The 23,536-nt window shown below is 39.8% G+C and overlaps 1 protein-coding gene across 4 annotated transcripts in view; it reads right to left on the bottom strand.

Annotated features, from left to right (window-relative positions):
• slc25a22a (solute carrier family 25 member 22a) overlaps nt 1-23,536 on the bottom strand; it is a 140,287-nt gene that overhangs the window by 18,338 nt on the left and 98,413 nt on the right. For 3 of the 4 annotated variants that reach the window (XM_059975526.1, XM_059975525.1, XM_059975527.1), the window contains exons 5-6: nt 13,367-13,457; nt 3,180-3,298 (exon numbers count right to left, since the gene is read on the bottom strand). In XM_059975526.1, the coding sequence (XP_059831509.1) occupies nt 3,180-3,298; nt 13,367-13,457 (210 nt within the window). Of the gene's footprint in view, nt 1-3,179; nt 3,299-13,366; nt 13,458-14,649; nt 14,796-23,536 lie in introns of those variants that run through there. The other variant, XM_059975528.1, reaches the window with a different exon arrangement.

The following is a 23,536-nucleotide window of genomic DNA, read 5'->3' as shown; positions in this document are numbered from 1 at the left end:
TCCCAATGGAGCCTGGCCTGGATGCTGATGGTCTTTAATGCATTATTGTGGCAGCAATCCTTGCAGATGTGCTCCTGTGGTAAAGAGGGTTTTCCCCTGGACTGGGTAGTATCCACTTTTTTTTTGTTGGTTTTTCCATTCTTGGGCATTGGTCACTGGCAGGAGACAGAGTGACAATAAAGGGAGCCTTTTCTGGTTGGCTGCTGGAGACTAGTGGTGTTCCACAAGGGTCAGTGTTAGGACTGCTTCTTTTCACATTAAGATCTGGATGAGAGAATTGATGGTTTTATGCCCAGTTTTGTGGAAGATACAAAGACAGGTGAAGGGGCAAACAGTACTGAGGAATCAGGGAGCCTGCAGAGGACTTCTACAAATTAGAACAATGGGCAAAAATTGGCAGATGGAATACAGAGTAGGTAAATAGGAGTCCTAGTCAGTGGTAAAGAAGGCAAACACAAAGCTAGCATTTGTTTCAAACAGATTAAAATATAAAAACAAGGACGTAATGATGAGGCATTGCTCAGACTACCTGTACAGAAATGAGCCCTTTGTCTACGAAAGGATGTGCTGGCATTGAAAAGGATCCAGAGGAGGTTCATGAGATCACTCTCACGATCCTAGGAATGAAAGAGTTAATGTATGAGGAGTGTTTGATGGCTCTTGGGCCGCATTCACTGGAGTTTAGAAAACTAAGGGGTGATCTCACTGAAACCTATTGAATACTGAAAGGCTTAGGTAGGGTGGACATGGAGAGGATGTTTCCAGTAGTGGGAGAGTCTAAGACCAGAGGGAACACTCTTGGAATAGAAGGTCACCCCTTTAGAAAAGAGGTGAGGACGAATTTCTTTAGCCCGAGGGTGGTAAATCTGTGGAATTCATTACCTTAGCCGTCTGTGGTGGCCAAGTCTTTAGGCATATTTAAAGTGGAGGTTGATACATTCTTGATTAGTAAGAGCATCTGGAAGAAGGCAGGAGAATAGGATTGAGAGGGATAATAAATCAGTCATGATCAAATGGTGGAGTGCACTTGAAGGGCCAAAAATCCTCATTTGGGTCTTATGGTCTTTTATGATAAAAACAAGTCTGAGTACAATGGTTGGTGCCAGATCTTGCGTTTCCATTGGTGTTGATGCACAGTGAAGATCCTGTCCACTATGCTACTGGATGAATAGAGTGGTATTCAGCAGGGAGAATCCTTCTGTAACTGCAGTTGGATTTGACTTCTTTCTTTAAGACGGTCACAATTATGCCATTACTGAGAACTTGCAGCACACCCTCTTGCCAGATGTGGGAGATGAAACTGAAAACCTGAGCCATCCATTCCTCTCCATCAGAGTTCAATGGGGATATCACCTGGACAGAGTCCATACTTACAAAGCAGTTCTTCAGGCACTGGAAGGGTATGTTGAGGAGGACCTTACTGATGAGTTGCATTCAACAGTGCCCACTAGGCTTTGTTGTTTTTAATTGACATATCACAGTTTCAACTGTTCAATCTGGGCTGGACAGAAGAAAGTCATGTCAAGGACAGTCTCTCATCAAAGTACTCCTTACAGAGGAAGCTGACTGCTTCACTGAGTTCAGTACACACTCCTCTCTTTTTGGCGTTCAGTGCAATTGGCTCTTGGGTGCTGGTCACATGCAAAAGCCTTATTCTGATGCCATGCTTGGAACGTGCTCTGGTCATTGCAGAGGGATAAGAACAGGGCCTCGTGGGAAAGTCCACAATTTGGGCAGTGGGAAATGTTAGATTACAAACACGTTGGTACAGTGAAAAAATACAAGCATGTCTATCTGACCCACCCGTACTATCACAGGTACCAATCGTGATTAAGATCGATCACCATCCAATTCATTCATCTCCATCAGCCTGGCCCCCAGTACAGAGCGGGAACAGGAGAGCTGCCATAGGAAGACGCAGAATTCCTAAGGACACTTCGTAGGCAGTGCCTCACAAACAACCAAGCAATCTCCAACCAAAAGGAACCTTGGAAGGTTCGGTGTTTCTGGGTTGCCTTAGTATACATCACAACTACTTACTCTTAGCTTTCCATCACAAGACATCAGAGCTGGCTTGATGAGTCACCAAACCTGGGAGTTAATTAAATACGAACACAATGTGTTCCTCAAAAACAAAATAAAAAAATATAGTTCTGCAGCTACATGAAAGTCAGAAAACCCCCCGGCCTGTAGAGTTGACAGTAGATGGAAACAGCTTAAGAGCTCCAGCAGCTGTTGATAACTATGATATGCACACTTTCTTCAGCTAAAGCCTAAATACCCACAGGCCTAGCCCACTGTAGGTGTAACACATATGTGATTCTCTGATTTGCGCAGTGGCCGAAGCTAATTCTGTATCTAACAGGAGAATAGCTATGATCTTCACAAGGTCAGCAAACATTTTTTTTATCACTGAAATCTAACTCTTCAGCTGAAATCCAGGCTGCCCTCTGCCCAGCCACTTGTTCCAATGGCCTTTCCATCACACATCTTAGGTGCCCCCTCTGGATTTAAATGATTCGCAGTTTCCACGTTTTCTATTGAGACCTTACCACCCACAGGTAGAAAATTTGTATGCACACACTACCCTATGTCAAAGTGGCCATATCTGAACAGAAATATTCCTGAGGTTTCATCACCTACAACTGCCCCACGTGGCCAGCTTGTTTTAAGATTGCCAAAAATTCTGAAAGAAATCTCACAGCAGTTCAAATACAATTAAAAGATAGAAAATGTAAGCCAGAAATTCAAAATCAACACAACAAATTAAAAATTAAAAAATGACTGGAAATCAGGAATGAAATCAAAGTGCTGGTCTTGCAGCAGAAATGAAAAGAGAAACAGCAAAGACTTCAGATTGAAGAAATGAAGGTCTGACAAACCACATTCAACCTGGAATATCAACATATTATACACAAAATGCTAGAAGAACTCAGCAGGCCAGGCTATATCTATCAAAAGGAGTAAATAGCTGACATTCTGGGCCTTTTCCATAATGCTATCTGGCCTACTGAGTTCCTCCAGCATTTTGTGTGTGTATCTTTGGATCTCCAGCATCTGCCGATGTTCTCATGTTTCTGAAATATTAACTGTTTCTCTGCCCAAACTTATGAGCAATTCCAGCACTTTCTGACTTACATATTGAATTCTGGAATACAGAACTCTTTTGTTCCACCTACCAAGACGACCTGCATCTTGCAGCTGAATCTTCAACATCTCCATGGGTGTGGTTACGATAACCTGGCAGGTCCCGGCACCACAGCCTGCCAGCATCTCCCTCAACAAAGTCAGCTTCTTCCTACAAAAGGAAGCAAAAAGGTAACAGTGGATTTGATAAGTGACACTGACAATTGTGACAGGCACAAAACATCAGGAGCATGCGAGATGCAAACACTTGAAAAATTTGACAAAGAATTTTGAAAAACAGGACCATGTGGCGACCCATTTCCTGGCACATCCGAATCGGCTCACAATTAGATAGCCTATGGGGGTTTGCGAGCAAAGAGCTTTGGAGCCTTTGTGCCACGGGGGGCAGGTTGAGGGAGGCTTAAAAGTGAGGCTGAGGATTTCGAATAAAGTTTTTTCCTTCAACTGCAGTTACCGACTCCGTGTCGTAATTTTAGCGCTGCGTGTAGCACACCGCTACAACCAAGTAATTTCTTGTAATTCTATCTTTGTTTTAAAAGGCAGAAAAATGTCAATTTCTAAGTTGTCCGTTGTTCCCTTCAAAAAATAGATTCAATGGGGTTTAAAGCTTTCCTGCGTCATCGCTTGGTGCAATATCAGTGTATTTCCACCCATTAAGAATTTCTTCTTCAATGCTAGATGGTTGGTGTTTGTAGAGAGAGGCATCCTGCATCACGCAGAATTTATGCTGAACCAATTAGAGATAATGACAAATAATGCATCCAGTCAATCACGCAACTTTCGGAAGTCTGAAAGTTGCCTTCATAATCTATGTTTTGAAACATACTTTGTAAACAAAAAAATGCACCTTTATCACACCAGTATGAGGATGTCTCGTACTAAGCAATCTTTGATTGGTTTATGACAGAAAATGATTTGCTTATGACAACATTTAAGTAAACGAAGTTACTTAATGATCAGAAACCAAAACAAAAGTGGGCACAGCGAATCGAGCTGCTGGCTTACAGCACCAGCAGTTTTGGTAGCCTTGACCTTCAGTGATTGCTTGATCTCTACGTGGAGTTTACACACTGTCCGTGCAGCTTTTCTGCTGGTGCTTCAGTCTCCTCCCACATCCCAAAATCGTAAAATGGCCACTGTAAGAAACTACTCAGTGCAACTGAGTGGGAGAATCTTGGAAGGGTTGATGGGATTTTGGGAAGAATAGATCACGGACTCAACTAGAGGGGAATGAGACTGCTGCGAGCCAGTGTAGATTCAATATGCCAAATGGCCTCTTCTATATCACTGGGAAATATGGAAAGCTATTCAAGCAACAACCCACAGAAGGTGCAGAGCCAATCAGGTCCTGGGTTTAAATCTCTAGTGCTTTTTTTTAAAAAAAGAAACACAGCAAAAAGGCACAGCTACAAAAAAAAAACAATCTTCCATATGTTTCTCCTAACCATTCAACTGAAGGTCAATTCCCAAGAGGAAAATACAGTGCTCAAAACAATGATTAAAATTTGAAGTTACAAATCAGAAAGAAATCTTGATTACCCAAAATAACACCACAAATTGAAACCAATCCTCAATATCCTGTGCTGTGCCTTGTGAGATAGTTTATGAGAGATCTTAAGGAGCAAGATGCCTGAGGTATATCCTAGGGTGCACTGGGACACGTCATCAACTAGGACATCCTGTAATCTGAGGTCATCAGGTGTTTCGGCTCTTTCAATATCAGGCACTCTCACCCAGGTACCGTAGCTAGGGTTGATCAGGCCCTGACTTGTGCCCCAGCAACACTGGTCTATGGGTCACAGCTCTTGATCCATAGCTATTTACAGGCTTTCTTAGCAGCCTCTGTGACAAATTGTGTTCTTTTCTTTGCAGTCCCTGTAATGCCAAGGAGGGAGTCGGTTCTGCAAAATGAACGGTCAGCAAAACTCCTACACCCTACCTCTATAGGTCCTCATAATGTCCTCCACCCTTGCCTCTGGGACTGCTCTACCAGCTCCTGGTATTTGGCTTTCTTACACTCTAATGCCTCCTCAATCCGGGCTTCCCAAAGAACTTACAGCTCTACCATGATCAGCTGCTTCAAGGTTTCTGACAGAATGATGAGGTTGTGGGGAAAACGTACTTGCTCAAAGGTGCATTTGCAACCTGTACGCACATGCAGAAGAATTAACCATTCAAGTGGGAAGCTTTAGCAGATCCAGTATGTAAAATCTGTACCCTTCTCATTTAGCTTAGAAAACAGACTACTTCTTATTTGAAGAAGCAAGAGCAATGACAAAACCCCAAGTATAGCACTTGATGCAAGGTTTAGCTTACAAGTATATTGGAAATCACGAGGAATGAAACCCTAAATCCACGATGACCTAAAACAGTAATTTCACAATGGATTCCAGATGCAGATTAGAGGAAGAAGTGGAGGCAATAAGACAGGAAGGCTAAAAGTTTGGTTGCAAAACTGAGCTGAGAAGAGGATTGTTAGATAAAACCACAGTCGGAAGTCTCTTTTGACCCCAAGTCCAACTTTAAATTTTGAAAGGATTGATAATCACATCAGGCCTATCACAAACTAGGATGTTGCCTAGATTGATGTGTATTGACTATAAGGAGGGGATGGCCAAACCTTGATTGTTTTCTCTGAAGCATCAGAAGCTGAAGGTGACAGGACAGAAGTATATAAAATTATGAGAGGCCTAGACATACATGGCAGACAGCCATTTTCCTAAGGTGGAAATGTCAAATATTAAAGAGCAAAGGTTTACGGTGAGATGAGGAACGCTTAATGGGCACATGTGAAACAAGATTTCATTTAATCAGAGTGGATGTGGAAGAGTTTGCAGATCCCACTTTGGCCTTGTCAGATACTTCTAAAGCAACAAAATGTAGGCAAGTTATCTTGATCGCAGGGCACTGCCTAAGAGGTGACTTCACATGTGGCTTGATAGCAAGAGTACAAACCTCGAATAATTCCCTACCACATCCTGTGGGAACTTGGAAACATATCTCATTCACTTGAACAGAAGAGAATGGCTCTGAGGAAACAAGTTTTAATTTGTGTTCTCATTTGTTTTATTGTATTGTCTTTTATTTTGTATTATTGCATAATTTGTTATGTTGAAATGTCTTAATTGAACATTTTAGATGCTTTCACTTGTTTATAAAATTGTAAATATCAATAATATTATATTACTAATTAAATCATTACACTTAAATAGTTTGATTTTCATTGTGTTTTCTGATTGTTTAATTCTAAAATTTTGAATATTGCATGTTTTGACAACTTTGCTATCAGTCTAACTGAAATTGGCTGAAAATGTACCATACTTGCTTTGGCCCTCAAGTGACAGACTCCAGAAACAGAGAGAACAGGAATGCTCTTGGTATTTCCTCTCCCCCTTAAATATTTCATTGTTCATTATTATTCAAGCATGTTGTACAACTGCTGGGCTTTGACTCAGCCTATTTGTTATGTGATCACTTAGCTCCACTGCATGTTCCTTGTTTCAGATCCACTAGATTCTCTCCTCATCTTCATTTTTAGGCAAGGTGCCTTGATCCTGGGATGTTCTTCAGTATTCCTCAATAAACTCAGGATCAGGTTTAATATCACCAGTATATTTTGTGGCAGCAGCACATTGCAATACATAACAATAAAAATTATACATTGCAATAGGAGATACGTACAAAACAAATAAATAAGTAATGCAAAAAGAGAGCAAAAAATGGAAAAGTGAGAAGGTACAAGGGTTCATTGTCATTTCTGAAATCTGACAGAGGGCAAGAAGCTGTTCATAAGATGTTGAGTATGTCTTCAGGATCCTGCATCTCTTCCTGGATGGTAGCAATGAGAAGAGGGCACGTCCTGGGTGATGGGGGTCCTTTTTGAGGCATTGCCTTCCAAAGATGCCCTCAATGCTGGGGAGGCTAGTGCCCATGATGGAGCTGGCTGAGTTTACACTATTCTGCAGCTTTCTCCAATTCTGTGCAATGGACCCTCCATACCAGTTGGTGATGCAACTAGTTAGAATGCTCTCCATGGTACATCTGCAGAAATCCACGAGAGTCTTTGGTGACATATCAAGTGCATTCAAACTACTAATGAAAAGTAGCTGCTGTTATGTTTTCTTTGTAATTGCATCAATATATTGGGTCCAGGATGGATCTTCAGAGATGTTAACACCCAGAAACCTGAAACTGCTCACTCTTTCCACTGCTGACCCCTTGATGAGGACTCATCATCCCTCGACTTCCCCTTCCCAAAGATCAGAATCAATTCCTTGTTCTTTCTGACATTGAGTGCAATATTGTTGTGACACCACACAACCAGATGATCTAGCTCACTTCTATATACCACCTTGTCACCATCTGAAATCCTGCCAACAATAGTGGCGTCATCAGCAAATGAGAAATAGCGATTAGAAACAGGAAACTGGGTTTGGTCCCAGTGGATTAACAGCAGTGGCTGAACAAGAAAAAAATAATTTATCATTGCTCCTGATGCTTGAAATAACAGTGTAGTTCCACAGAGGACAACACCAAACTATAACAATATAGTTTATAAATACACTAATCAACTCAAACAGTGGATAGGAAGCCTTCAGAATTTCCCACAAGCAAGTTATCCTTTTTTCCAGTACTACTAACTACAGCAAATATAATAATGTGTTTTTCCATGGAAGGGGTGTTTTTTTTCCCACTATCTTATTTTTGGGGAGTGTTGGCCAAGCTCAGCAAGTGAAGTTGATGATTTAGAGTTTCAAATCTTCTAAACTTTGTGTGTGCCTGTCTGACCTCTTTCAAAAAGGAACCAAGAGAAAGGAAACCACACAATTTATTTTTAATTCACATCATGGAAAGGCTGGCAGGCTTTGTGACTTTATTCCATCACCATCTACTTATTTCTGTTAAATGCTTCCCAAAATCACGTAGTGAATAACAAGATCATTACATGCAATATGCAGCTTACTAAGAATCACCAGGGACATTAAAAGCTGACTCAGTTTCTCCTTTTATACGCTAATCTGGATACAATTTCAGAAGAGGATTTACACATCACTGCAGCTTCGAGCAAAAAGCTGGTGTATTTCTAAATAAGCGGCAGGAGGCATTCAGCTAACGTTAATTAATGCCTAGCTTGTTCTCTGATGACATCCAGAATCTGACACTGCATGGCTATTTGTATCATTGGAAAATAATTAATGCAACATCCTCTCTCTTGCAAAAGAAAACCCGAATCTGTCAACATGAAAGGTGGACTTCCTTCAGCTGCTATTGTACATGTAGGAAAGCTATTGTATCAATAAGCACTCATGGTTGAGAACGATCCTTATAGCTACTTTCTGTCACACTAGTATCAACTAAACCCACACTGTCTGGAAAGAGTTATTGGGTACTGAGAAAAAGACAGGCACAGATCTTGACTGAACTACCGTAGTTCAAACCTTGAGCAGTGACCTTTGGGGTTTGTGTGGATGGTTTTGGGGACAGAGAGGAGAGGTAGAGGTCAAAAAAGGGCTTGAAGGACAGGATCTGGGGAAATTTAAGGAATTAGAAGACAGGATGGCAGCTTAATTCTTGCTTCCACACTGCATTTGAAGGGCAGTAATGTGGACATGGGACATCCACAGACCGATTTCATTACGGAGGCTGGGGGCCGAAAAATGCAGACTGTTTTGTGGTTAGAGAATTGTGCGTGTACGTGGGTGGGAGGGAGGAAGAGGGGCTCGTTTTGTTGTTGTTGCTTGTTGCGTCCTGTGTTGTTCTGCTGAGCTTTGTGGGCATGCTATGTTGAGAGTGAAATGTGTGCCAACACTTTGCAGCCTGCCATCAAGCACACCCTTTGGTGTGTTGGTTGTTAAGGTCAATGACGCAGTTCGCTGTACGCTCTCATGTACACGTGATAAATAAACTTGAATCTTGCAGAAGCATGTGGAGGTGCTAATGGCTTGTCAGCTAACATCAGCCAAACTAGTAAAGCAGATTGGTTCAGCTTGCTTGTTGCTCTTCTAACACTAAAGCCAATCCATGTAAGATCACTTGCATTCGTTGCTATGATGTTGGCATGTAGCCACTTACTGTGCCTTTCTCCTGCTACAAAGAAAAGTACCCATTTGTTAGATAGTAATATGAATAGTTTTTTTTCCTGAATTTAAGGATTATTATCTAGTCACTGCAGGTTCTTCCAATGTAGGGAAATTTAGATCTTGACTTTATTATTATAGTGTAAAATCATTGATGGTGGTTTCAGAGATACTTTCCATCTCCCTTCAGTTTTATATATCTATTGATGTCATAAAACTAATCACATTTTTCCATTCCCCGCCCCCCCCCCCCATTTTAACATTCATCACTCCTGACATATGCATGGGTTTACAACACAATTATGCAATCTCAAATTCTTTTGATGCACAACACCATAACACTAAATGCTTTGTATTTTCAATTCAATAACAATCGTACTTTATAGTGACATCCCATCAGATGGACTTTGCTGTCACCAGAAAGATTTGATAAAAATACAAATCAAGATCTGAGACTGAAGCACATCTGTTTCTATGGACTTGGCATCTTTCAAGCCCAAACAGTCCAGAAACAGATGCAAAATAAAATAGCCTATGTGTAGGATCAACTGTAAGGTACTAGGGTCCATGGAAACCCTGCTTCATGACATTGCTCCATGGCATAAAATATTGGGAACCCTGTACTGGACTGTTGGGATGACTTCCTGGGTAATGTGTTACTCCAGTATTCTTCCTGAAATTTGAAGTTTGCCTTGGAAAAAGAGGGTGCTTCAAATAGCTCAGTTCAATCAAATATGGAGCAAAAGGTGGGAAAGCAGTTTGGATAGACAGCTATTGCTCACCGAATATGCTTGTGAGAACGTCACTGCAATGATACAGACAGTTCTGTTTCAAAGCAGACTTGACTAAAAGAAAGCCTACTAATAAGGAGCAAGATGTTAACATAAGAATCAGCCACTGATCTCTTCAAAACCGAGAGACCATTAAATAAGCTCACTAATCACTATTCCATAAACCTGCATTGATCAACTGCATCAATGTCTGATGCATGATCAATAACTCTCCGAGACGTGAGGTGAGATATCGGCTTTTATTGACTGGAAGAAAGAACAAGCAGCTATTGACCACCATGCTACATCCTGGAGACTGAGAGGCCGGGCTCAGGCCTCAATCGCCTTTATACTGGGGCCTGTGGGAGGAGTCACAGTCAGTGGGAGGGGCCACAGGAGCAGTCAGCGGCAGGAGGGGGGGGGGGCGTGTCCAGACAGGTATATGTAGTTCACCACAATGTCACAAAAAAATCTCAACATTTCAAAATTTCAACAGAAGGGCTTTCCAGATTTTCTGACGAGGGACTGTAAATGCTGTAACCTGGAGCAAAAAGGTCTTGACCCAAGCCTTCGGCTGTCCCTTTGCCTCCACAGACACTGCTTATCTCACTGAGTTCTTTGAACTATTTTGTTTTTTTTGGCTCCAGATCTCCACTTTTGTTTGCATGAAAATGTATTTCCACCAACTTTAAGATTAAAAGACTTGATTTAAATTTTAAATTTTGCTTTTCAGTTCTTGTTGCCCTTCAAAGTAATTTCTTGACATTTACTCTATTGAATTTTAAATATACTATAGATCTCATATAAACCATTTGAGCAAACCTCTGTTTAAATTCTCCCTTTTAGATTCTAATCCCTTTGATTCAAAGGCCAACAATCCAAGGGCATTTCTAATTACTTTATACATACCACCACTTCCGCACCTTCAGACTGCTAGGGAGGGTTGCCAAAATACTGCGGGGGGGAGAAGAGCTGCCAAAATGCAATGTAATCAGATTTTTAATTTTCCTCCCATTTATTTTCAGTGATGAGAGCATCAACAGAAAGGCCAGATCTTTTGCCCATTCCTAAGGGCCTTTGAGAACCTACTCAAGAATTTGCTCTTGAACTGCTACAGTTACAGAACATAATCACAGATAATTTATGATACAGAATGAGGCTAATCAGCTCATTGCTTGTGCATTGACTGAAACAGAACTACAAACCCAATCTCAATTTAAAGCACCAGGTCAACAGTTCTGTAACTCATGTTCAAGGACTCATCCAGGTACTGTTTAAAACCAATGGAGGGTCCTGCTTTTGACAGAGGACAGAGGGACATTACTTGAGGTTTATAAATATACATTATCAGTGGAATTCTTCTGCCTTAAAATTAAGCTGCATAAATATAAATGTATAAATAATTAATGTATTTCACTAAATTGAACTGAGACATCAGCCTGCTGTTAATGCTTGCACAGCACAAGGTGAGGTTTGTTTCTTCAGACACCAGTCGCATTATGACGGACTGGCAGCTTCTATTTATGTGAGCCCAACCTGCCTTATGCATCTCCTACTTCTTTTAAATGGCAAAGGAAAATTAATTCAGGAAATATGAACTATTTCATCTAAATGTTCTGAAATTGATAGTCCTACTTCTAAAATGATACAAGTAATTAAAAACAAATTAAGCAGGCATGGTCCAATGATATCTATTTTGCCAAAATCACCATCATTATTCCAGTCTTTTCCGTCATATGGAAACAGCAAATGTGATGTCTACAATGTGCTGAATATGTGAGCTCAAACAAGATCACAGGTACTTCTTCCCTCTGCTTCAAAAGCTGATAATCAGTAATATTTGGTTGCAATAACTTTCAGCAAAGGTTGCTTTCGGAGTGAGTGAAATTTAAGTATCACAATTTCTTTTGTGTTAAATTTTTAAAAGTGACATAGAGGGCAAGGGAAATGAGGCCAAGAGGGAAAGAGAAGGCGAGGGGAACAAAACCAGATAAAACAGATTCTGAGAGAGACTGCTTTGTGGTGTTATTCTGGATCTCTAATCCCCTGGTCACATATTGGAATTAGCCATCATCTATATACAGTAATTATGTGTGGGAGCATCTGCTGGCTTCTCTGCAGGGATCTGAGACAGGTAGAGCTGCAAATGACTGACTGTCTGCAAGGTTAAAATGAAAATTATCATCAAAGATTGACCTGGCAAATGAATGGTAAATTGTAAACAATAAATATTCAGCATTTTTATTATATTTTAATTAACACGCAATTTTTGATAGGAAAATCTAATAGTGCACTATTTTTGCACTGAATGCAAAAATTTTTAAGTTTAAAAAAACAATAACTTGCAGCATTGTTGCAACGGGCAATGCTTTTGCTTTTGGAGTTCTAACCAGACCGAGATGCCAGCACTAGAAAGGAAAATCCTTGCCTCAAACTAAAATCATTTAAAGAGACTAAGAGACTTTTGATATATTTGAAGGGTTGCGATTTTATTTTTAATCTTGTTTTTTGTTCTTTTTGTTTAGTTTCTACATCAAAGCCAACACAAGCTGAAATGTTTAGGAACTAAAATATACCATCTGAATTCCAGACAAGAGCAAATCTGCAGATGCTAGAAATCCAAGCAACACACACAAAATGCTGGAGGAATTCAGCAGGCCAGGCAGCATCAATGGAAAAAGAGTGCAGTCGACGTTTCAGGTGGAGACCCTTCGGCAGGGCGCACAAGATGCTGGAGGAAGTCAGCAGGCCAGGCAGCATCTATGGGAAAGAGTACAATCAACTATATTCTTTTCCATTGATGCTGCCTGGCCTGCTGAGTTCCTCCAGCATTTTGTGTGTGTTGCTATCCAATCTGAATTGTATCTTTGAACATATTTAAGGAAGGCAAATGCAACTTTCTAAACACAGTATCAAAGGATTAAATCTTGGGTGAATATTGCACCCAGAAGGATACATCAGTCAAATATGGCTTCATACAAGGAGGAGGCTTAAAATGCTGAAATGTGTACTAAGGTAGGAAGTCTTTAAGTGAATTAGAGTGGCTCAGTCAAGTTAGCATGATGTTCTGGGGAAATTTTATATCGATGAGAAGACGCATGTCAAGTTTTTTTTCAACTTTAAAACAAATGGTTACATTATACTTTCACAGATCTCAAGCAAGTTCTACAATCTGCAATGGTTCTACAATCGGCATCTTTATAGCCACATTTGCAATTGTGTTACACAACCAAAATATTCTACAAGTTCTGAAGCAGGCAACAGTATCAAGTTTTTTCTCCTATACTTGGTTAAACTTCACGTAAAAGATATCTTTTTCTCCCCTTATACCTTCATATTCAGCCCAAATTGTCAAAAGTGACTTCCACTCACCCATCGTTAGACAGCGTATGACGGAAGAAGTCATTTGCAGCGAGCTTGATGGCCTTTTCAGGTGTAACTAGGGTAAGATTCACAGCAGCACCTTGAATGATGTAGAGTGGGGATGAATACAGGTGGGGTGGGTGGGAAGAGAGGAAAAAAAACATAGGGAAATCATTTCCAGTTATGAAAAGTTGTCATCTATTTCCAAATCTTCAACTTTTAACAGTTCAAAGCTAGAAAGCAAATACAAGAGTTGCATGTGCACTATTATTATGAAGCAAAATTAATTCAGATATGTCTTCACAATGACAGCTTTCAAATCTTACATTAAAACAACTGAAGGCAGCACACAGTGAGATTAGAGATAGCATGAGCACCATGTATGGTTAGTAATGGAAAGCTTTGAAAGAGACTGCAGTTCTTATGTGGGCTAAACGTATTGCTGAGGACATGCAGCCAATTATGCCTCATTATTTCAATACGTTACTGTATACCCTGCTTCTTTCTGCTCAGAGGACTGCAAGCCAGCACAACACTAACCAGCAAACATATTTTGGAGCACCCACTTAGATGGGATATTAATGTTAAAAGACTGCAATTAGAACAATGTTAGAATGCCAATGTATATTTAATTGTTAAAATTCTAAGTGCTTCACATGTTCAAACTTCTTCACTCAGAGAGCTGTGAGAGTGTGAAATGAGCTGCCAGCACAAGTGGTAACATGCGAGCTCAATTTCAACATTTAAGAGAAGTTTGGGTAGGTACTTGGATGTTAGGAGTATGGAAGGCTATCGTCTCGGTGCAGGTCTATGGGAGTAGGCAGTTTAAATTGGTCCGGCATGGACGAGATGGGCCAAATGGCCTATTTCTGTGCCGTTCTTTCTGATGACTCTGATGTATACAATAAAGAATTTTTTTTTAAACTCAGAAGCTCCAATCAGATCAGGGACACTGCGTGTGCATGTATCACTACTGACCCCCATAATAAACTAGTACATTGGCTTCAGCTGGCCCCTTTGCTAATATGCAGTTAGACATGCACATAGAGGAACAGCAAGCAAAGGTAAAATTCCCCTTTGAAATCCTTCTCCAAGAATTGTCAAATGTAGCCAATGGAGAAATGAACCAATGGAGAAACAGCAAACCTGTAACTGGCTGCTTTTCAAGTACAAAAGCAAATCACTTCAACTACAGTGGGGTCTCAATCTAACAGGGAGAAAAGCACCAGTAAAATCTAATCAATTCTGCCCCATCTCCTTGCATCGTTTGTGATATCATAACAGTTGCTTACTAGTCAGCTTTCTGTTCATACTTTGTAGAGCTTTGTAATGCACTTATTACTTGGGTTAGCCTACTCCTTCCCTTGCTGGTGCTGTTGACTTTGGCTAAGAGATAACGTTGCAGTGACAGGAACTGATCCACTATGACTTTATGACCAGAAAGTCTGCAAAAAAAAAAAATCAGGAAAATAAAATTCATCAAAAATGACCAGCAAAGGTGCCCCCACAGCACCGCTGCTTCAAGAAGTGACAGGCAGCGTCATTTGAGATGAGAGGCAACCCTGCAATTATCACTCCAAGGACACTTTCTCCCTGGCACTTCATTCTGAAGAAGCTCCAACAATGAGCACCGGCCGGATGACCACGGCCTTAGAAGGCAGAAGACACATTGTGCAAATTGTGAAGAATTAGAACACATGGGGATCAAAATAAGCAAAAAAGAAAAAAGCAAACTTAAATTGCTACTTTGATCAGCTTCTAAAATACACACAACATTATTTTGGAGATAACATTTGATTTTCCACTTAAGTAACGATGTTTCAGACTGCGCATCTTTAACTTCTCAAGATTTACAGAGTTCATAGCCATGGGAGTAAGACAGGTAGCTTGCAGAGGTCATCATTGTAAATCTAAAGGTAGGGATAAAAAGACAGGTACAATGGTGTGCTGGCAGTGTATCCCCATGCATTTCATATCATCAGTGCATTAGGCACCCAACTCCCACTCACCATCTGCATGGGATGCAATGGCTCCTATTAAGGGAGATAGTCCAGGATGAAAAAAGGCCAGACTCAGCGTTTGGTTGTTATCTGCTGTTTAACCAAAGTTCAAAGAGACTCAAACAGAGTGATGTATATCCCCAGCACCACAAGGGAAAGAGTGTTGTTGCTGTAATACTACACACCAGACCCCACACTGTGAAGCATTCAATTGGTTACATGCCAAGTGCAGGTTAGGGCTCCTGCCCATTGTGAACCCAGACATTTCATCAAGCTTGGAGGATGAAGCAATCTCTGATGCACACTGCACAGCCAGTGCCTTGAAAATCTGGCTCAAAAGCATTAAGAATTACTCACGGAAGGTGAATGTAATTTGAATTTTCTCAAAGAAAATCATACACAGAGACAAAAATGCACAGAATATAAAATGCACAACTTTGATTTTTTTCTTAATACATTGAAAGCCTCCAGCAGGTCAGTGCAGGAACTACTAATATTAAATTGAGTTATAATCCAAAGAGCACAAGTTTAAATCTTACTGTGGCAGAATTTTTAAAAAATAGATCTGAAAAATAAATACAAAATTAAATGGAATGAGTACAGGTTACCATGGAGCTGTCAGGCTTGATAGAAAAACTCAAATGTTTCACAGGTTTCTTTTTGGGAAGGAAAACTCCTGTCCAAAGTACTAATTGACTCATACCTGCCTGTTAAGTGGCCAGCAGTCCACTCAGTCATACCACCTGGGAACTGAGATCTACATTGCAAGCCTGAAAACAAGTGCCTCTTGTGGAATCAATTTTAAAAATATAGTCAGCACTTTTTAGGGTCAATGTCATTACAGAAAGCATTTAATTTTCAAAAGTATAGCAAAACTTCATTCATTAGGCACACTCGCAGCTGTGGAGGTTCCAGACAAGTAGATTTTCAGAACCATTGGATGTTCTTCCAACACACTTTCAACTCTTTTTTTTTGGTAAAACGTTACATTGTAGTATCGTACATTTTTCAGTAAAACTGGCAAGTTTAAAGGGAACGCAGAAACAAGGGCCCTCAATGTTTTTAAAGGGATTACGAGAATCAATACCCAGTGAGCCAAATTATTTCCAAACAAAGGATTACCAGAGTTTTACTCTGCAGTTTATTCTCACTGTACAATAACACAATAGAAGGATTGGAGGGCACGTAATCCTCCACAGGAGGAATCCTCTATACCAAGGAAGTTACTCACAAATGTGCACTGGCTGCTGGACTTTTCTCAGCATTGTACACATGGGAGCAAAATCTGCAGTCTCACACAGTACTGCTGGACAGGAGCGGATACCTGCAAGTGGAGGTCACAGTTTCCGCAATCAATTTCACTCCTCTAGCCAGATTTTACAACTGTAAATTCACATTGGCTCCTATTGACTTCAGTTGTATTTGACAAGCAGCTGTTTTTTTGATGGATAATGTAGATGTTGTAAATTATGTTGATCCTCCTGTGGCCTGAATGGAGTTATGAAACACAGGATTAACTTCCAGGGTTACTGAGTTCTTCCACTGGCTCTGCAGCAAAGAAATAAAGGCTAAACCACCTTCACGTGATTGAGGCTGCAGACTCTTGTGCACACTTTTCTCTCAGTTCCAAGAGTGAAGAGGGAGGGGGTTAGGGAGAAACAGATATTCAAGCAACTAATCCAACTACAAGGCAATCTTCAAAGCCAGGTTTTAAACTGGCCACATGAGACAGGGTAAAGTAGAAAGACACTGAAAGAGTTTGCATACTGACATAAATTAACCTATGTCATATGATCAGTTACACTGTATTAGTGCATGCTATTCAAGACCAAGCTTTCCAAAAGTTCTTAAACCACACTGTTTTCTTCAAAACACTTAAATATCTAACATATTTTTCTATTTTGTTTTGTTAAACGGAAGGAAACAAAAATGGTAAATTAGCAGTTCTGCAGTTTCCGAAGAAAATGGAAATGTTCTGCAAGGGCTGTCTTTAAACTAAATGTGTCAATGTTTCAATAGTTCATTAATTCCAATTGTTGTTAGCTCTTGGAGTGGAACTCTAAGCGAGATCCAACCATCCTGACAGGGACACAGATAGGTTGAGTGTCCCTAATCCAAAATCAAAAAACCACAGAAATGTATTTTGAGTGCTGAAATGAAGTCAGAAATGGAAAATTCCACATGATGTAGGGAAGGTTCCCATGCAATGTGTAGGTCTCTGTGCACCACTGATAGTTCTGAGAAGTTACCTCATAAATAATGAACAGAAGTTAATGAAAAATAGAAAAACACCGCATAAAGTGAAAACGAAGTTCTCAATGGTATATTGAAAATACGGATTTGTGAGTCAGTATGTACAAATGCTGCTTAATGGTATGATGATCATGAAACAATCATCCATCAAACTGAAAACTGAAGCTAATTGTGAATGCTCAGCCAATTTACGAAAAAGGCATGACATTAAATTTTTAAAGCTGATCACAAAGCGGCAGAGAAATTAATTGATGAGTTTGCAAAGATGGTCGCTGCTGTAAATCTAACACCAGAGCAAGTCTACAACACTGATTGTTTTTATATCTTACACAAAACCTACAGAAGTAATATACAAAAACGGTGTACTGTAACCTTTTAATCAAAACATAGCTTCGTGGGTGAAGAGTGAAAGCCTGTCGTTTGTAGTTGTTCAACAGCTGATTCAGGTATTTTCCCAATACCGCTGTGCTGTTTTTGTTAGCCTGCACACATTATATGTTCATTACATTAATGGTACAGAATAATGTTTATTGTTAAGTACATGTGTGATGAACAAGTGTAAGACTAAGACTGCTTACCTGTGGCAAGTAAATTCAGAGTTGAAAATAATGGCAATCTCAAGCTATCTTACGATATATTCCAAAACACAAAAAAATTCAAAATCACTCCAACCACAAGTATTTTGGATAAGGGGCACTCAACCTGTGCTGAAGTTCCTTGAATGCTATTGGTTGAATATCTACCAATTGGCCATCTAACTTAACCATGAGTGTACCCTCACCACAAGGACTGCAGCGGTACAAGGAGAAGCCCATCACCTTGACAGGACAAGGAGTCGGTAATAAATACAATCTGTTTTCATTACCCATATGCGTTGAATAAAAAAAACAGTAAAAACCTATGCCAATGTTATGGTCCAAATGTTCAGGAGTAGAACAACTTATTTTAAATGCAAAAACTTAATTCAAAGATTTTAAACAAGTCGAAGCATTTAGACCATCAACTTAAAAGGAAAAAAAATGAAGTTTCATGCAAAACACCAGTTAGTAAGAAAAGGAGCTTTGCTTCAAATGTCCCTTCACCAATTTATACAAAAGGCATTTATTCAGCAATACATTTCTTCCCAATGGCAACATGTTCTTTCAGCTTATGCATTTACCATACCATTAAAAGTGGCACTGGTCTTTTGAGTGCCCACATTTTCTCGTACTCTGAAAAAAAACAAATAAAGTGTTTTCACATCTACAATTGAAGGCTTTCTTTGCAACTGCATACTCATATTTTACACAGAAACACACAAACACCTTCCAATATCTTGACTAAAAACTAAACTCTTTTAACCAATGCTTAAACAGTAACTGGCTTCAGAGTTCATTTCAACCTGAAGGGGATTTTGATAATTAAATTTCGACATGTTCTTTTTGGTAAAGATACCTTGATAGGACATGTCAATACCTATGAGGCATCAAGAAACAGAAATCAAGATGGCTCAGACTTAACAATTCTTTCTGAATTAGCTGATTTTAGTCCAGGCAAAGGGAAGGGACAGAAGTTCTAAGACAAATAGTGCCAGAATGGTTATAGTAGTGGGGAGGGGAAAAATCAGTCACCTTAAATGTAATTGAGTGATCACCATTAGAAAGTGATGTCCAAGAATTCATTTTCTCAAGAGGAATGAGCCCAAGAGTGATGTGGTCTTAGCCAAAGTATCTACCAATGTGGGGATAAGGAAGCTCACTTTAATTATCAGCTTCTTTGAAACTGAACCCAGCATAAGCCAGTGGCTTCAAGACCAACTACACACACTTACTCATAAATGTGAATATTTAGTTCACTATTAAATTACATCTGATTACATAGTCACTGCAAGAACTTCAGTATTTTGCTTTAATTCTGAGCGCTCTATTACTTTTCCATATTCCAATTTATAGAGAAGCAATAAGCTCCAGACTACTTCCAATTAAAAAATAACCAGCTGATGCCTACAGTACGAATAAAATCAGAATGGAAATTTGTGAGCTAGTACCAAATTGAAGTCTATTACACATGTGCCATTCAGGTTGCGAACCTAACATTCATATTACATGATTTTAGTTCTACAAATATCATCGACACAAAGACAAAAACTGCATTTTCCATAAATTTTACCTGAGATGCCTCAAATATTCAGGATAAATATTAATTTGGAGCCGCTTTGTTGAAAAGTATTGGATAAATCACAGTTTATTCAATAGAAAGCAAACATAGATTTGCTGCTTAGCTTGCACCATTGTTGAAAAGGGCATTGAATTCCTCCCGGAGTGTCAATGGCAACTGAGTGTGCAGGAAGCCAAAAAAAATTCCATAGAGCTCAAATCAAATACAACAATGCTATTGTCCAAGTGCTCTGCCTGTAGCCTACTCTTTTGAAGAGTTTCATTTCCCAAGGAAATTTAATTACAAATAGTTCATTATTATGCCTACTTTCTTGCTGATATATTTTTAAAGTCGGACTGTTCATTCCTACTTATTCCTACATCCAACTGCACATTTTCTTTGGGTTCTTTCCTCTCACAGGATTTCTGAGTACCTACAGCAATGAACTGCCAATTGCCCAACCATGACAGTAAAAATGGCATTAAATTGAAGGAAAAGGCTTGTGAAATTGCAAGAAAAATCATTTAAGCTTCAGTATAGGGAGTGGTTTAGAATTTGAAGGAAGACCTAGAAATTTATTAGGAAGGGGAACGAAGACAATAAATGAGCAATTAGTTAACACAAATTGCAAGAGCATCAATAAGTTCTGGAAAAGGAAAAGCCCATTGAAGGCAAATGAGAATTCTTCATGGAGATTTCATAGTGGGGTCTAAGAAAATAGAAGATTTAAATAAGTACTTTCTCTGTCTTCACAGGAAAATACACAACAAAATTTCCTGGAAATACTGAAAACCAAGGGTCTATGAAAATATGGAGATCAATGAAATTTGCATCAAGAAAATATCCTTTGCAGGAAGCCAGTGATCCAAAAAACTGATTAATCCTTTGAATCTGCTGACCCACAAACAATTGGAAGTGTTGGGCATAGAGAGAATAAGTATTCAGGTTGTCATTTTCCAAAAGAAGTCCATAGATTTTAGAATGGCTCCATCATTTGAGAAAATAAATGATTGATAAGAACTACTACCCTGTTAGCCGAACTCAGAATTTGGGAAAATGCTTATCTCTATAATAGATATTAAGACAGAAAATCATGACACAATCAACTTGCATCTATGAAAGAAAAATAATTTCTTACTAACTCACTAGTAAAAAGGTCCTACATTGAAAAAGGCCAGAGCTCATGGAATTGGGGAAGTATGCTAGCATAGGCCAGCAGAAATCAGATTAGGAGTAAACAGGTTCTCTCAAAGGTGGCACATTGTGTTGATTGTAGGGCCAGTCTCACTTCCCGCCTCTTCGTGTTCTTCAACCTGTAATGTAACTCAGTTTCACTTCCTACACGCATCTTGAGCTTCTGCGTATTTCCAACATTTTTTGGTTTTTCTTCAGATCTCTAGTATCTGTGCTGTTTTGGTTTTCCAATGATGAACCCAGAGGATGGAGAAAAATAACTTCACCTTTCCTCATTCCCACTACTACCTATTAACATAAGCTATGTTGTCCAACACCGCCAGCTAATGGAGTTTGAAATCTGGAATTTGGAACCACCTGGGACATGCCCTCATTGCTACCATCAGGGAGGAGGTATGGGATAACAGTGTTTCATCCAGTAGGGTAGCAGAGCTTTTGATCACAGTTGCTTCTACGGGGTCAACCAAAGGTGTTGGTGTCTTTTTAAAAAAATGTTACTGTTATAATTGCAAGAATCTGCTGGACTTTAGAAACTTAAGAGTACTGCAGATGTACCCCATCAGTGAGTTGCTCGCTGGCAGAGAAACTGAAGGAGCTGGACTTGGTGTGGATTGTGCTGCTGGCTCTGTCAGAGAGGCGTAGGCAGAGGCCGTGCATGAAAGCAGTGGGCTTTCTAATTGCGAATGATTCTCTCAGATGCTTTTCTTGCGATTGCAAGACCCATTTAGGACCTCATTAACATAGAATGCTGCAATCTCGATTCACTGTTATATTGGTGGACAGCAGGGGAGCTGCATGGCCTCGGTCGCAGTGAGGATTAGGTCTCAAGCCACGGTGCCGCCTGTTTAGAGCAGCACCGGAGTGAGGTGACGAAGTCGGCGTGTTTCACTGGAGTTGTGGCATTGCATACACACCAGAGTCAGTGCTGCCCCAGTGTTCATTCAGCAGAAGACAAACTCCATTGTGTTCGATTGCAGATTGCTGACACAATATGCAAACACAGTCTTGGACTGTATTTTTTATGTGAATGTATTTTACTGATATTTTATATGTGCTATATGTAGCTTGTGTAAGACAGTTGGTACCTTGGCCCCAGAGTAACACTGTTTCATTTGGGTGTATTCATGAGCATCCATGTATGAATGAATAACAATTAAATTTGAACAATGAACTTGAGCTTGAGAACTCACATTCAATTCTATAGGAATAGCTTCTTCCCCTCTGCTATCAGATTTCAGAGTGGTCCATGAACTCATGAGCACCATCTCACGATTCCACTTTTGCACAATTTATTTGTTATTGCAGCTTATAATTTTGTTTTTTGTCTTGCACTGTACTGCTGCCACAAAACAACAAGTGTCATGTGTCAATGATAATAAACCTGATTCAACACAACAGTTCTATGAAACTGCTAATTTTAAGAACACCTGAAGCAAGAATTGTACCATAAAGAACACCAGAAGCACTGGCTTAAGAAACCCGAGAGAAGTTACTGTCGCTGATTCTCCTATCATGGCAGCCTCAACACTGTGAGGACCAGAGCAAGACTGCTTCTGACAGACACAAACAGACAAGAGCGATATAGAATCCACCAGCAGGATCAGGATGGTAATAAAGTGCCATGGTTGCAACGACAGAGGTAAGTAACACTGCAAAAGGTGCTTTTAAAACTCTTTTGTCACCCATCTACTCGGGAAGTCACATAGTGCAAGTTGTGCACAGGTCATGTTGTGGTAATTTCTGCGACAATAGCCATGTTCATTCAAAGTCTGTTCCAAGAGTTCTGTTCTGTTGTGATATTATTGATTCTGTTGGTGAATTCTTCCCAGATGATTTTGGGAACTGTACCTTCACATACAGCCTCCAACCTCATTTCACCCATGATGCACTCCATTATAGAGTCCATTAATACAGTTGTACATGGGCAGCCAGTTACTAGAATGTTGCAGTTTCAATTCCATTCTCCCCCTCACTCTATGAACCATTGAATCCTTCTCAAGGATGTTATATTAATATGGTTTTAGATGAAGAACTGGAAAGGTGCCCAGTCACTGGGGTATTGTAGCTTTTGAAACTAATGCTAAAACAAGCTAGAGACTCAACTTTAGCAAGAAAAACAAAAGTGCTCCACTCTACCCAGAAGTTAATCCGCAGTATTTCCTGTTTGCTTCTTCACTTGCTAATTTTCCAGTTAAAAGCACAACTGTATCAGATCACTTAAAAAAAAGATTCTGACACCACCATGAAAGTAAAGGTCTCAACTTGCTCCAAAACCTGTATTAAATGTAATTTCAGCTTCTAAGCAGTCAATTCATGGACTGCTGCCCAAAAGCAGTGATTTTGCTATGCTGAAACCACCCAATTCCTGATGCATGAACAAAAGATTCTTTTTAACTACAGCAACCTCTCCTTCCTGAAAGTGACTAGTGCTGGGTTACAGCTTCAAAGTACAGAATGTACATGACAAAAAAGCAAGTTTAATACCAGCACTAGTGGTTTGTCACCCACTACTTCTCAGCATTGAATGCTCCTTGGTTCCTGCTATTTCTCCACTGTTTTTTCCAGGGATAATGTAAATATGGTTCCAAACCCCAAC

The sequence above is a fragment of the Hypanus sabinus genome, chromosome 7 (genome assembly GCF_030144855.1).
Source record: "Hypanus sabinus isolate sHypSab1 chromosome 7, sHypSab1.hap1, whole genome shotgun sequence".
NCBI classification, from domain to species: domain Eukaryota; kingdom Metazoa; phylum Chordata; class Chondrichthyes; order Myliobatiformes; family Dasyatidae; genus Hypanus; species Hypanus sabinus.
This window is presented reverse-complemented; position numbering and strand designations above follow the sequence as displayed.